This window comes from Heptranchias perlo, unplaced genomic scaffold (assembly GCF_035084215.1).
Source record: "Heptranchias perlo isolate sHepPer1 unplaced genomic scaffold, sHepPer1.hap1 HAP1_SCAFFOLD_161, whole genome shotgun sequence".
NCBI lineage: Eukaryota > Metazoa > Chordata > Chondrichthyes > Hexanchiformes > Hexanchidae > Heptranchias > Heptranchias perlo.
Window position 1 is genome coordinate 285,324 of NW_027138870.1, and position 17,296 is coordinate 302,619.

At 47.8% G+C, this 17,296-nt stretch overlaps 1 protein-coding gene across 1 annotated transcript; it reads left to right on the forward strand.

Annotated features, from left to right (window-relative positions):
- The first annotated feature begins 704 nt into the window (after positions 1–704).
- LOC137309314 (gamma-aminobutyric acid receptor subunit beta-4-like) lies at positions 705–14,448 on the forward strand. Its single transcript, XM_067977565.1, has 2 exons — positions 705–1,584; positions 13,773–14,448. The coding sequence occupies exons 1-2, from the start codon at positions 1,360–1,362 to the stop codon at positions 14,121–14,123; spliced, it is 576 nt and encodes a 191-aa protein (XP_067833666.1). The 5' UTR covers positions 705–1,359; the 3' UTR covers positions 14,124–14,448.
- Positions 14,449–17,296: the final 2,848 nt, after the last annotated feature.

Sequence of the window (17,296 nt, forward strand, 5' to 3'; positions counted from 1 at the left end):
GACACACCCCATAATACCCGCCATCCATCGCCTGGACACACCCCATAATACCCACCATCCATCGCCTGGACACACCCCATAATACCCACCATCCATCGCCTGGACACACCCCATAATACCCACCATCCATCGCCTGGACACACCCCATAATACCCACCATCCATCGCCTGGACACACCCCATAATACCCACCATCCATCGCCTGGACACACCCCATAATACCCACCATCCATCGCCTGGACACACCCCATAATACCCACCATCCATCGCCTGGACACACCCCATAATACCCACCATCCATCGCCTGGACACACCCCATAATACCCACCATCCATCGCCTGGACACACCCCATAATACCCACCATCCATCGCCTGGACACACCCCATAATACCCACCGTCCATCGCCTGGACACACCCCATAATACCCACCATCCATCGCCTGGACACACCCCATAATACCCACCATCCATCGCCTGGACACACCCCATAATACCCACCATCCATCGCCTGGACACACCCCATAATACCCACCATCCATCGCCTGGACACACCCCATAATACCCACCATCCATCGCCTGGACACACCCCATAATACCCGCGATCCATCGCCTGGACACACCCCATAATACCCGCCATCCATCGCCTGGACACACCCCATAATACCCGCGATCCATCGCCTGGACACACCCCATAATACCCGCGATCCATCGCCTGGACACACCCCATAATACCCGCCATCCATCGCCTGGACACACCCCATAATACCCGCCATCCATCGCCTGGACACACTCCATAATACCCGCCATCCCTTCCCCGGGCCGCGGGGGAGACAGGCTGATGTCCAGATGTCCAGTCGGGCCCGCGGATGATGTCCAGATGTCCAGTCGGGCCCGCGGATGATGTCCAGATGTCCAGTCGGGCCCGCGGATGATGTCCAGATGTCCAGTCGGGCCCGCGGATGATGTCCAGATGTCCAGTCGGGCCCGCGGATGATGACCGGAGCGGGAACCCTGGCTGATCTCACTTGCCCCACATCACAACATTGACCAGAGTTGAAAAGCAGGTGATTGGCTGGACGGCACGTTGGGGCGCCCTCGGGCCACGCAAGGCGCTGGTGAAGTGCCCGCTCTTTCATTCCTCTTCCTTTCCTCGCCCGAGGAACCGAGGTCAATTGTCGTGTCCCCAGTAGTAGCAGGACGAGGATCAGCACAGACTGGGGATCGGATCTGGAGCCAGGGGCCCTGTGCTGCTCAGCACCACACTGGGCCCTGCCTGAACACAGCTCCTCCTGCTCCGAGTTAATGGCGAATCACTCTTGGACTTCTCTCCTTTGCTCCAGGGGTCACGACTGTGCTCACCATGACAACAATCAACACACACCTGCGGGAGACCCTTCCCAAGATCCCTTATGTGAAAGCCATTGATATCTACCTGATGGGCTGCTTTGTGTTTGTCTTTCTGGCCTTGCTGGAGTACGCCTTCGTCAATTATGTTTTCTTTGGGAAAGTCCCACAGCAGCAGAAGATACCAACGGGGAGAGTCAGCAAGAGCAACACGGAGAGGAGCAGACTCGAGAACAAGAGGGTGAGTGTCTGATCGTCCAGACCCGGCAAAGGCCGGCTCCAGTCACAGGCGACACTGTTTGTTGAGGTGACAGCTGTCAGCGGGTGGTTGCAATTCCTCATTGGCTGGGAGTTCCGTGTGCAACACCCACACCCTCCAATCACAGTCCACCACACCCACACCCACCAATCACAGTCCACCACACCCACACCCTCCAATCACAGTCCACCACACCCACACCCTCCAATCACAGTCCACCACACCCACACCCTCCAATCACAGTCCACCACACCCACACCCTCCAATCACAGTCCACCACACCCTCCAATCACAGTCCACCACACCCACACCCTCCAATCACAGTCCACCACACCCTCCAATCACAGTCCACCACACCCACACCCTCCAATCACAGTCCACCACACCCACACCCTCCAATCACAGTCCACCACACCCACACCCTCCAATCACAGTCCACCACACCCTCCAATCACAGTCCACCACACCCACACCCTCCAATCACAGTCCACCACACCCACACCCTCCAATCACAGTCCACCACACCCACACCCTCCAATCACAGTCCACCGCACCCACACCCTCCAATCACAGTCCACCACACCCACACCCTCCAATCACAGTCCACCACACCCACACCCTCCAATCACAGTCCACCACACCCACACCCTCCAATCACAGTCCACCACACCCACACCCTCCAATCACAGTCCACCACACCCTCCAATCACAGTCCACCACACCCACACCCTCCAATCACAGTCCACCACACCCACACCCTCCAATCACAGTCCACCACACCCACACCCTCCAATCACAGTCCACCACACCCACACCCTCCAATCACAGTCCACCACACCCACACCCTCCAATCACAGTCCACCACACCCACACCCTCCAATCACAGTCCACCACACCCACACCCTCCAATCACAGTCCACCACACCCACACCCTCCAATCACAGTCCACCACACCCACACCCTCCAATCACAGTCCACCACACCCACACCCTCCAATCACAGTCCACCACACCCATACCCTCCAATCACAGTCCACCACACCCACACCCTCCAATCACAGTCCACCACACCCACACCCTCCAATCACAGTCCACCACACCCACACCCTCCAATCACAGTCCACCACACCCACACCCTCCAATCACAGTCCACCAGACCCACACCCTCCAATCACAGTCCACCACACCCTCCAATCACAGTCCACCACACCCTCCAATCACAGTCCACCACACCCACACCCTCCAATCACAGTCCACCACACCCACACCCTCCAATCACAGTCCACCACACCCACACCCTCCAATCACAGTCCACCACACCCTCCAATCTCAGTCCACCACACCCTCCAATCACAGTCCACCACACCCTCCAATCACAGTCCACCACACCCACACCCTCCAATCACAGTCCACCACACCCACACCCTCCAATCACAGTCCACCACACCCACACCCTCCAATCACAGTCCACCACACCCACACCCTCCAATCACAGTCCACCACACCCTCCAATCACAGTCCACCACACCCACACCCTCCAATCACAGTTCACCACACCCACACCCTCCAATCACAGTTCACCACACCCTCCAATCACAGTCCACCACACCCACACCCTCCAATCACAGTCCACCACACCCACACCCTCCAATCACAGTTCACCACACCCACACCCTCCAATCACAGTTCACCACACCCTCCAATCACAGTCCACCACACCCACACCCTCCAATCACAGTTCACCACACCCACACCCTCCAATCACAGTCCACCACACCCTCCAATCACAGTCCACCACACCCACACCCTCCAATCACAGTCCACCACACCCACACCCTCCAATCACAGTCCACCACACCCTCCAATCACAGTCCACCACACCCTCCAATCACAGTCCACCACACCCACCAATCACAGTCCACCACACCCACACCCTCCAATCACAGTCCACCACACCCACACCCACCAATCACAGTCCACCACACCCACACCCTCCAATCACAGTCCACCACACCCTCCAATCACAGTCCACCACACCCTCCAATCACAGTCCACCACACCCTCCAATCACAGTCCACCACACCCTCCAATCACAGTCCACCACACCCACACCCTCCAATCACAGTCCACCACACCCACACCCTCCAATCACAGTCCACCACACCCACACCCTCCAATCACAGTCCACCACACCCACACCCTCCAATCACAGTCCACCACACCCACACCCTCCAATCACAGTTCACCACACCCTCCAATCACAGTCCACCACACCCTCCAATCACAGTCCACCACACCCACACCCTCCAATCACAGTCCACCACACCCACACCCTCCAATCACAGTCCACCACACCCACACCCTCCAATCACAGTCCACCACACCCTCCAATCACAGTCCACCACACCCACCAATCACAGTCCACCACACCCACACCCTCCAATCACAGTCCACCACACCCACACCCTCCAATCACAGTCCACCACACCCTCCAATCACAGTCCACCACACCCACACCCTCCAATCACAGTCCACCACACCCACACCCTCCAATCACAGTTCACCACACCCACACCCTCCAATCACAGTCCACCACACCCTCCAATCACAGTCCACCACACCCACACCCTCCAATCACAGTCCACCACTCCCACACCCTCCAATCACAGTCCACCACACCCACACCCTCCAATCACAGTCCACCACACCCACACCCTCCAATCACAGTTCACCACACCCACACCCACCAATCACAGTCCACCACACCCACACCCTCCAATCACAGTCCACCACTCCCACACCCTCCAATCACAGTCCACCACACCCTCCAATCACAGTCCACCACACCCACACCCTCCAATCACAGTCCACCACACCCACACCCTCCAATCACAGTCCACCACACCCACACCCTCCAATCACAGTCCACCACACCCACCAATCACAGTCCACCACACCCCTCCAATCACAGTCCACCACACCCTCCAATCACAGTCCACCACACCCACACCCTCCAATCACAGTCCACCACACCCTCCAATCACAGTCCACCACACCCACACCCACCAATCAGTATCCACAGAGGAACTGTTGTCAATCATTGCTCGCGAGGAGCCGGATGTTTTGGGGTAACTGAAACACGGCTCCATAAAGAGCAGGATTAGAGGTTAAATATTGCAGGATATAACGTAATTAGAAAGGATCGGGAAAGAAGGGGGAGTTGGGATGTCTCTGCTGATTAGAGACAATATAATGGCAACATAAAAATGGGCATAACTAATATTAAAATAGAAACAGAATCCATATAGATTGAGATAAAGATTAAGAAGGGATCGATCACATTAATTGGGATATTCTACAGACCACCCAATAATGGAAGGGCAGTGGAGGATGAAATTTGTAGGCAAATCCATGAAATTAGTATAAAACATTGAATATTAATCATGGGAGATTTCAACTGCTCCCAAATAAACTGGCAAGAGGAAGTAGGGAATGGAGAAAAGGGAATGGAGTTTTTACAATGTGTCCAGGACTCCTTTCTTACCCAGTATGTAAGAAGCCCAACAAGAGAGGAATCACTGCTGGATCCAGTAATGGGAAATGAACTGGAGCAGATAAGAGAAGAAAGTGTAGGGGAACAAATAGGCAATAGCGATCATAACATAATGAGGTTTAAAATAATGATTGATAAAGACATAAGTAAGATAAAGACCAAATTTCTCCTCAGCTCCCCTATAATCCTTTTACCAATTACTTTAAATTTATGCCCCTGGTCACTGACCTCTCTGCTAAGGGAAATAGGTCCTTCCTATCCACTCTATCTAGGCCCCTCATAATTTTATATTCCTCAATTAAATCTCCCCTCAGCCTCCTTTGTTCCAAAGAAAACAACCCCAGCCTATCCAATCTTCTCCCATAGCTAAAATTCTCCAGTCCTGGCAACATCCTCGTAAATCTCCTCTGTATCCTGTCCAGTGCAATCACATCCTTCCTGTAATGTGGTGACCAGAACTGTACACAGTACTCAAGCTGTGGCCTGACCAATGTTTTATGCAGTTCCAGCATAACCCCCCTGCTCTTATATTCTGTGCCTCAACTAATAAAGGAAAGTATCCCGTATGCCTTCTTAACCATCTTATCTACCTGTCCTGCTACCTTCAGAGATCTGTGGACATGCACTCCAAGGTCCCTCACTTCCTCTACATCTCTCAGTATCCTCCCATTTATTGTGTACTCCCTTGCCTTGTTTGCCCTCCCCAAATGTATTACCTCGCACTTCTTTGGATTAAACTCCATTTGCCACTTTTCTGTCCACCTGACCAGCCCATTGATCTCTTCCTGCAGTCTACAGCTTTCCTCCTCACTATCAACCACACGGCCAATATTTGTATCATCTGCAAACTTCTTGATCAAGCCCCCCACATTCAAGTCCAAATCATTAATATATACAACCAAAAGCAAGGGACCTGGTACTGAGCCCTGCAGAAACCCACTGGCATCAGCCTTCCAGTCACAAAAACACCCGTCGACCATTACCCTTTGCTTCCTGCCACTGAACCAATTTTGGGTCCAACTTGCCACTTTCCCTTGGATCCCATGGGCTTGTACTTTTTTGACCAGGCTGCCATGAGGCACTTTGTCAAAAGCCTTGCTAAAATCCATGTAGACTACCCTCATCGACCCTCCTTGTTACCTCCTCAAAAAATTCAATCAAGTTAGTCAGACACAACCTCCTCTTAACAAATCCGTGCTGACTGTCCCTGATTAACCCGTGCCTTTCTCAATGACGGTTTATACTGTCCCTCAGAATTGATTCCAATAATTTGCCCACCACCGAGGTTAGACTGACTGGCCTGTAATTACTCGGTCTATCTCTCTCCCTTTTTAAACAACGGTACAACGTTAGCAGTCCTCCAATCCTCCGGCACCACACCCATAGCAAGAAAGGATTGGAAAATGATGGTCAGAGCCTCCGCTATTTCCTCCCTTGCTTCTCTTAACAGCCTGGGATACATTTCATCTGGGTCTGGTGATTTATTTACTTTCAAAGATGCTAATCCCCTTAATACGTCCTCTCTCACTATGTCAAACCCATCCAATATTTCACACTCCTCCTCCTTAACTACAATCTCTGCATCGTCCCTCTCTTTTGTGAAGACAGACACAAAGTATTCATTAAGAACCATTCCCACATCTTCCGCCTCCACACATAGTTTACCTTTTAGGTCTCGAATAGGCCCTACTCTTTCCTTAGTTATCCTCTTGCTCTTAATGTATTTATAAAACATCTTTGGGTTTTCCTTGATTTTACTTGCCAATATTTTTTCATGCCCTCTCTTTGCTTTCCTAATTTCCTTTTTAATTTCACCCCTGCACTTTCTATACTCCTCTAGGTTTTCTGTAGTATTGAGTTCTTGGTGTCTGACATAAGTTTTCCTTTATGCCTTACCCTGTGTGCTCCTTGTCATCCAGGGGGCTCTAGATTTGGGAGTCCCATCCTTTTTTCTTTGTGGGAACATGTTTGTTCTGAATATTCACAATCTCCCCCTTTTATGCCTCCCACTGATTTACCTACAAGTAGCTGTTTTCAGTCCACTTTTGCTAAATCACTTCTCAGCTTCATAAAATTGGCCTTTCCCCAATTGAGAACTTTCACTCCTGTTCTATCTTTGTCCTTTTCCGTAACTATGCTAAATCTAACTGAATTATGATCATTACCAGCAAAATGCTCTCCCACTGATACTCCTTCCACCTGCCCAGCCTCATTCCCTAAAACTAAATCCAGAACTGCCCCTCCTCTTGTTGGGCTTGCTACGCACTGGCTAAAAAAGTTGAATGCAGTTTAAGAATTCTGCACCCTCTATACCTTTCACACTGTTTGTGTCCCAGTTAATATTCGGGAAGTTGAAACCCCCTACTATTACTGCCCTGTTGTTTTTGCACTTCTCAGAAATTTGCCGACATATTTGCTCCTCTATCTCCCTCTGACTGTTTGGGGGTCTATAGTACACTCCCAGCAGTGTGACTGCCACTTTTTTTGTTCTTTAGCTCAACCCATAAGGCCTCATTTGACGATTCTTCTAACATATCATCCCTCCTCACAGACATAATTGTTTCTTTTAGAAATTTTTTATTTTTTTCCAATATTGCCACCCCTCCTTTTTTATCCCCCTCTCTATCTCGTCTGAAAACACTGTACCCAGGGACGTTGAGCTGCCATTCCTGCCCCTCTTTAAGCCGTGTTTCTGTAATAGTTAAGATATCGTACTGCCCCGTGTCTATCTGTGCCCTCAGCTCATCTGCCTTATTCACTAGACTCCTTACATTGAGGTATATACCATTAAGCACTGCCAAACTCCTTTGTTATTTATTTTCTAACCTTTGTATCCTCTGCCTTCCAAACTCACTTACTAATTTTTTGTCTTCTATTTCCAGCTCTACTTAGCTCCCTTCTGAATCTATGCTCAGGTTCCCATCCCCCTGCCAAGTTAGTTTAAACCCTCCCCAACAGCACTAGCAAACCTCCCCGCGAGGACATTGGTCCCGGCCCTGTTGAGGTGTAACCCGTCCGGCCTGTCCAGGTCCCACTTCCCCCAGAACCGGTCCCAATGCCCCAGGAATCTAAAGCCCTCCCTCCTGCACCATCTCTCCAGTCACACAGTCATCTGCTCCATCCTCCTATTTCTATCCTCACTAGCGCGTGGCACTGGGACTAATCCGGAGATTACTACCTTTGAGGTCCTACTTATTAATTTCTTTCCTAGCTCCTTTAAACTCTGGAACTCACTGCCTGAGTGGGTGGTAGAGGCAGAAACCCTCAACTCATTTAAAAAGTACCTGGATGTGCACCTGAAGAGCCGTAACCTGCAGGGCTACGGACCAAGAGCTGGAAAGTGGGATTAATCTGGAAAGCTCTTTTTCGGCCGGCACGGACACGATGGGCCAAATGGCCTCCTTCTGTGCTGTAACTTTCTATGATTCTATGATTAAGTAATAGATTGGAGAAAAGCTAATTTTGAGGGGATGTGAATGGAACAAGGAAAGGTAAACTGGGGAAAAAAAGACAGACAAAGAGATCGAACAGCAGTGTGAAATATTTAAAACGGTGATCAATAGAGTTCAGGAGAAATATATTCCTCTAAAAAACAAGAACAAACTAACCAATAATGAAAGACCATGGATGGATAAAGAGATCCGGGTAAAATTGAAACCAAAAAGGCATACTCTAAATACACAGACAATAAAGGAGAGGATGACAAACGGGAATAGGGAGAGATTAGGAAGATGTCATAAAAGCATTTAGGAAATCAAAGAGGAATTACAAAATTAATCCACCAAGGAATATAAAAAGAAATAGTAAAGTATTCTACAGACACATAAATAACAAAAGGATAGTGATCGGGCCAGTAAGGGATACACACAATAAACTGACAGGTAATGACAGTGAAATGGCAGAAATATTGAATAATTATTCTGCCTCAGTATTTACCAGGGAGACTAACAGGGTGGGCAGGACATTAGAAGAAGAGATCAAAAAATATAAAGATATTTAAGATCGAAAGGGGGGAGATAATTGATAAACTAATCAAACTTAGAGAGGATAAAACCCCTGGTCCGGATGGATTGTATCCACGAATATTAAAAGAAGTTAGGGAGGAGATAGCAGAGACTCTATTACACATATAGAAACATTCATTAGTAAAGGGAATGGTGCCAGAGGATTGGTGGACAGTTAATGTGATTCCTCTAATTAAAACGGGAAATAGAACCAGTCCAGGGAACGACAGACCAGTTAGCTTAATATCAGTGGTAGGAAAGATAGTGGAATCCTCACTCAAAGATGTAATAGAAAAACTTCTAGAAAATAAAAATATAATAACGAATAGTCAGCACGGATTTCAGAAGGGAAGCATTGAAAGGTTACATCACAGAAGGAGGCCATTCAGCCCATTGAGCCTGTGCCGGCTCTTTGTAAGAACAATCCAGCTAGTCCCATTCCCCTGCATTTTCCCTGTAGCCCTGCTAATATTTCCCTTCAAGTATTTATCCAGTTCCCTTTTGAAGGCCATGATTGAATCTGCCTCCACCACCCCCTCGGGCAGTGCATTCCAGATCATAACCACTCGCTGTGTAAAAAGGTTTCTTCTCCTGTCACCTTTGGTTCTTTTGCCAATCACCGTAAATCTGTGTCCTCTGGTTCTCGACCCTCCCGCCAATGGGAACAGTTTCTCTTTATTTACTTTATCTAAACCCTTGATGATTTTGAACACTTCTATCAAATCTCCTCTCAACCTTCTCTGTTCCAAGGAGAACAACCCCAGCTTCTCCAGTCTATCCACGTAACTAAAGTCCCTCATCCCTGGAACCATTCTAGTAAATCTTTTCTGCACCCTCCCTAAGGCCTTCACATCTTTCCTAAAGTGCGGTGCCCAGAACTGGACACAATACTCCAGTTGTGGCCGAACCAGTGTTTTATAAAGGTTCATCATGACTTCCTTGTTTTTGTACTCTATGCCTCTATTTATAAAGCCCAGGATCCCGTATGCTTTTTTAACCACTTTCTCAATCCTGCCCTCCCACCTTCAAGGATTTCTGCACATATACCCCCAGATCTTTCTGTTCCTTCACCCCCTTTTGAATTATACCATTTAGTTTATATTGCCTCTCCTCGTTCTTCCTCCCAAAATGATTCACTTTGCACTTCTCTGTGTTAAATTTCATCTGCCACGTGTCCACCCATTCCACCAGCCTGTCTATATCCTCTTGAAGTCTATCACTATCCTCCTCACTGTTTACTACACTTCCAAGTTTTGTGTCATCTGTAAATTTTGAAATTGTGCCCTGAACACCCAAGTCTAAGTCATTAATAAGCATCAAGAAAAGCAGAGGTCCCAGCACTGACCCCTGGGGAACACCACTGTACACTTCCCTCCAGTCCGAAAAACAACCGTTCACCACTACTCTCTGTTTCCTGTCACTTAGCCAACTTCATATCCATGCTGCTACTGCCCCTTTTATTCTATGGGCTTCAATTTTGATGACAAGCCTATTATGCAGCACTTTATCAAACGTCTTTTGGAAGTCCATATACACCACATCAACCGCATTGCCCTCATCTACCCTCTCTGTTACCTCATCAAAAAACTCAAAAAAGTTAGTTAAACATGATTTGCCTTTAACAAATCCGTGCTGGCTTTCCTTAATTAATCCACCCTTGTCCAAGTGACTGTTAATTCTGTCCCGGATTATCGTTTCAAAAAGTTTCCCCACCACTGAGGTTAAACTGATTGGCCTGTAGTTGCTGGGTTTATCCTTACACCCTTTTTTGAACAAGGGTGTAACATTTGCAATTCTCCATTCCTCTGGCACCACCCCCCTATCTACGGATATTTGGAAGATTATGGCCAGTACCTCCGCAATTTCCACCCTTACTTCCCTCAGCAACCTAGGATGCATCCCATCCGGACCGGGTGACTTATCTACTTTAAGTACAGCTAGCCTTTCTAGTACCTCTTCTTTATCAATTTTTAGCCTGTCCAGTATCTCAACTCCCTCCTCTTTTACTGTGACTCTGGCAGCATCTTCTTCCTTGGTAAAGACAAGATGCAAAGTATTCATTTAGTACCTCGGCCATCCCCTCTGCCTCCATGAGTAGATCTTCTTTTTTGTCGGCCCCACCCCTCCTCTTACTACCTGTTTACTATTTATATGCCTATAGAAGACTTTTGGATTCCTTTTTATGTTGGCCGCCAGTCTATTCTCATATTCTCTCTCTTTGCCCCTCTTATTTCCTTTTTCACTTCCCCTCTGAACTTTCTATACTCAGCCTGGTTCTCATTTTTATTATCAACCTGATATCTGTCATACACCCCGTTTTATCTGGTTCATCTTACACTCTATCTCCTTCGTCATCCAGGGAGCTCTGGCTTTAGTTGCCCTACCCTTTCCCCCTTGTGGGAATGCACCCAGACTGTACCCGAACTATCTCCTCTTTAAAGACCGCTCACTGTTCGATTACAGTTTTGCCTGCCAATCTTTGATTCCAATTTACCCGGGCCAGATCCGTCCTCATCCCACTGAAATTGGCCCTCCTCCAATTGAGTATTTTTACTCTAGATTGCTCCTTGTCCTTTTCCTTGGCTATTCTAAACCTTATGATACTATGATCGCTGTTCCCTGAATGTTCCCCCACTGACACTTGCTCCACTTGGCCCACCTCATTCCCCAGGACCAGATCCAGCAATGCCTCCTTCCTCGTTGGGCCGGAAACGTACTGATGAAGGAAGTTCTCCTGAACACACTTCAAAAATTCCTCCCCCTCTTTGCCCTTTACACTATTACTATCCCAGTCTATATTAGGATAGTTGAAATCCCCCAGTTATCACTACTCTATGGCTTTTGCACTTCCCTGTAATTTCCCTGCAAATTTGCTCCTCTATATCCTTCCCACTAGTTGGTGGCCTATAGAATACACCCAGTAGTGTAATGGCACCTCTATTGTTTCTGCTGGGAAGGTCATGCTTGACTAACCTTATTGAATTCTTTGAAGAAGTAACAGAAAGAGTAGACAAGCGTAATGTCGTAGATGTAATATATTTAGGTTTTGAAAAAGCCTTTGATAAGATACCGCATTGTAGACTCATGACTAAGGTCAGAGCATGTGGGGTCAGGGGACAGGTAGCAGAATGGATAGTAAATTGGTTACAAAACAGAAAACAGAAGCTCGGGGTTAAGGTTAGGTACTCAGACTGGTAAAAGGTGGGAAGTGGTGTTCCACAGGGATCGGTGCTGGGACCACTGTTTACAATTTCAAAATTTGCGGACGACACCAAATTGGGGGGTGTAGTTAATACTGAGGGAGACTGCGACAAAATACAGGAAGATTTTAATAAACTTGCAGAATAGGCATGTAATTGGCAAATGAATTTCAATATAGATAAGTGTGAGGTGGTACATTTTGGTAGGAAGAATAAGGAGGTCACACACTGCTTGGAAAATAAGAGTCTAAACAAGATAGAGGAGCAAAGGGATCTAGGGATACAGATACACAAATCACTAAAAGTAGTGATGTAGGTTAATAATGCCATAAAAAAGGCAAATCAAACACTGGGGTTCATTTCCAGAGAGATAGAATTGAAAAGCAGGGAAGTTATGTTAAACTTATATCGAACCTTGGTTAGACCACACTTGGAGCACTGTGAACAGTTCGGGTCTCCAAATTATAAAGGATATAGAGGCACTTGAGAAGGTGCAAAATAGATTTACTAGAATGATACCAGAACTGAGAGGATATATTTATCAGGAAAGGCTGAACAGGCTGGAGCTTTTTTTTTCTAGAAAAGAGAAAACTGAGGGGAGAACTTTAAAATTCTGAAAGGGTTTGATAGGGTAGACGTAGAGAAAATGTTTCCACTTGTGGGGGAGACCAAAACTAGAGGTCATCAATAGAAAATAGTCACCAATAAATCCAATAGGGAATTTAGGAGAAACTTCTTTACCCAGAGAGTGGTGAGAATGTGGAACTCACTCCCACAAGGAGTAGTTGAGGCAAATAGCATAGATGCATTTAAGGGGAAGCTCGATAAACACATGAGGGAGAAAGGAATAGAAGGATATGATAGGGTGAGATGAAGAGAGGTGGGAGGAGGCTCATGAGGAGCATAAACACCGGCATAGGCCAGTTGGGCTGAATGGCCTTTTCTATGCTGTATATTCTATGTAGACCTGTGTAATTCTATGAACACTTTTATACCAGCAACTTTAGCCTGTTTAATTTGCAGAGTTTGGAGTGATATCTCCAGATTGACATCACATCTGACAACAGCAAGCAGACCTGGGCAACACAGTCCATCACCCTGAAATGTTGCATTCCTCACTGGTATCTCTGCACCTTAATCACAGACACCAATCACACCAATGTTTCAAAAAAAGTTTAAATATTGGCATTAAATGTTTTATTTTACAATAACCCCCCTGAGCATGCTGATCGCTAACGTTTCTCAGTCTTTTCCTTTGGACGATATATTCGGAGCTCGTGGCTGCACTCTGTCACTTGTAACTGGGGGTGACACACGTCAATCAGGTAGTCGGAGGAGCCTGTTGTTGCCCTGAGCAGTGTGAGAATGCAGTGTAATATTAACAGCACTAACACAGTGCTTTCCCTCGATACAGGTCGATGCATATGGAAATATCCTCCTAAGCACCTTGGAACTGAATGACGAGGTAATGCCCTCCGAGGTTGCCAGCAGTGTGAGTGACTCCCGCAATTCGGTCATGTCCTTCGACAGCTCCGGAATCCAGTTCCGAAAGGTTGGATCCAGGGATGGATTAGCGCTCAGTGCCAGGGATCGCAACGCGGACCCTGACCTCGCCAAAAGCCGCTTGCGTCGGAGATCGTCCAAACTCAAGCTGAGGATCCCAAAGCTGACGGATGTTAGCACAATCGACAAATGGTCAAGAATCGTGTTCCCCATAACCTTCGGCTTATTCAACCTGATCTACTGGCTGTACTATGTGCACTGACAGAGAGGGGGTGAGGGCACGGAATCTGGGCTAGGGAGAGTGACAGACAGGTCACGAGGACATGTTAAACCAACTGCTAATGTTCATGTGACCAGGACTTTGTACGCATGTGAAAAAAAAAAGTAAGGGAGGGTTTTAACATTGAGCTGGAATGTTCTGGGACAGATCTATTCCCACCTGCTCCACTTTCACTGAAACCTGAACATGGCTTTTTGGCCTCTGCTGTTACGCTGCATGATAATCTTTTTAAACTGTACAGATCACAAACCATACTGTACAGAGCTTTCACTGACTGCTGCATCCAGTTACAAACTATCACTTGAAATGACTGATTTCTCTTCATTTGCAAAGCATGTTTAACGATGAAGAATCGGGGAAGAGTGTGGAGGGAGCATGTGGGTCACTGGTTTACTGAGGGGTGGGGGTGTTTAAATGAACAATAGAAACAAAAATAGCTCATTTGTACATATTTATTTATTCTACATCATGACGGTGCACTGCAAACGGAGATTGGGGTTACCTCACTGTGGATTGTTCAACAGGAAAAGGGCATCAGGGTTGGCAGAATTGGAAACGCATTGAGAAAGAACCCACAGTGAACTCTCCCAGTGCGACAGGTGACCCAAGAGTTGTGATCAGGCCTCCCATGATCGTACACAGAGACCTTTCCATCCCCAGAGACCCCGGGGATTCAGATGGGCCTGTGGCACTGGACACTCTGAGAACTCCTCTTCATTCAATCATGCAGGCAGAGGGTGAATCCAGCAATTGCTGTCGTCCTGCATTGTACGGAAAATAATATCGTCATGATTCCTGCTTCGAAACAGGGACACATCGAAACCTCTGGTCACAAACACATACTGACCCATCAGGACACAAACACAAACCAAATCATCCGGACACAAAGAAACACTGACCCGTCCAGACACAAACACACACGGAATCACCCGGACACAAACACACACAGAATCATCCGGACACAAACACACACCGAATCATCCGGACACAAACACACACGGAATCATCCGGACACAAACACACACGGAATCATCCGGACACAAACACACACCGAATCATCCGGACACAAACACACACCGAATCATCCGGACACAAACACACACCGAATCATCCGGACACAAACACACACACACCGAATCATCCGGACACAAACACACACCGAATCATCCGGACACAAACACACCGAATCATCCGGACACAAACACACACCGAATCATCCGGACACAAACACACACCGAATCATCCGGACACAAACACACACCGAATCATCCGGACACAAACACACACCGAATCATCCGGACACAAACACACACCGAATCATCCGGACACAAACACACACCGAATCATCCGGACACAAACACACACCGAATCATCCGGACACAAACACACACGGAATCATCCGGACACAAACACACACCGAATCATCCGGACACAAACACACACCGAATCATCCGGACACAAACACACACCGAATCATCCGGACACAAACACACACCGAATCATCCGGACACAAACACACACGGAATCATCCGGACACAAACACACACCGAATCATCCGGACACAAACAGACACCGAATCATCCGGACACAAACACACACCGAATCATCCGGACACAAACACACACCGAATCATCCGGACACAAACACACACCGAATCATCCGGACACAAACACACACCGAATCATCCGGACACAAACACACACCGAATCATCAGGACACAAACACACACCGAATCATCCGGACACAAACACACACCGAATCATCCGGACACAAACACAGACCGAATCATCCGGACACAAACACAGACCGAATCATCCGGACACAAACACAGACCGAATCATCCGGACACAAACACAGACCGAATCATCTGGACACAAACACACACCGAATCATCCGGACACAAACACACACGGAATCATCCGGACACAAACACACACTGAATCATCCGGACACAAACACACACGGAAACATCCGGACACAAACACACACCGAATCATCCGGACACAAACACACACCGAATCATCCGGACACAAACACACACAGAATCATCCGGACACAAACACACACCGAATCATCCGGACACAAACACAGAACTAATCATCCGGACACAAACACACACCGAATCATCCGGACACAAACACAGAACGAATCATCCGGACACAAACACACACCGAATCATCTGGACACAAACAGACACGGAATCATCTGGACACAAACACACACGGAATCATCCGGACACAAACACGCACCGAATCATCCGGACACAAACACGCACCGAATCATCCGGACACAAACACGCACCGAATCATCCGGACACAAACACACACCGAATCATCCGGACACAAACACACACCGAATCATCCGGACACAAACACACACCGAATCATCTGGACACAAACACACAGGGAATCATCCGGACTCAAACACACACCGAATCATCCGGACACAAACACACACCGAATCATCCGGACACAAACACACACCGAATCATCCGGACACAAACACACACCGAATCATCCGGACACAAACACACACGGAATCATCAGGACACAAACACACACCGAATCATCCGGACACAAACACAGACCGAATCATCCGGACACAAAACACACCGAATCATCCGGACACAAACACACACCGAATCATCCGGACACAAACACAGACTGAATCATCCGGACACAAACACACACCGAATCATCCGGACACAAACACACACCGAATCATCCGGACACAAACACACACGGAATCATCCGGACACAAACACAGATGAATCATCCGGACACAAACACACACAGAATCATCTGGACACAAACACACACCGAATCATCCGGACACAAACACACACCGAATCATCCGGACACAAACACACACCGAATCATCCGGACACAAACACACACCGAATCATCCGGACACAAACACACACCGAATCATCCGGACACAAACACAGACTGAATCATCCGGACACAAACACACACAGAATCATCCGGACACAAACACACACCGAATCATCTGGACACAAACACACACGGAATCATCCGGACACAAACACAGACTGAATCATCTGGACACAAACACACACAGAATCATCTGGACACAAACACACACGGAATCATCCGGACACAAACACAGACTGAATCATCCGGACACAAACACAC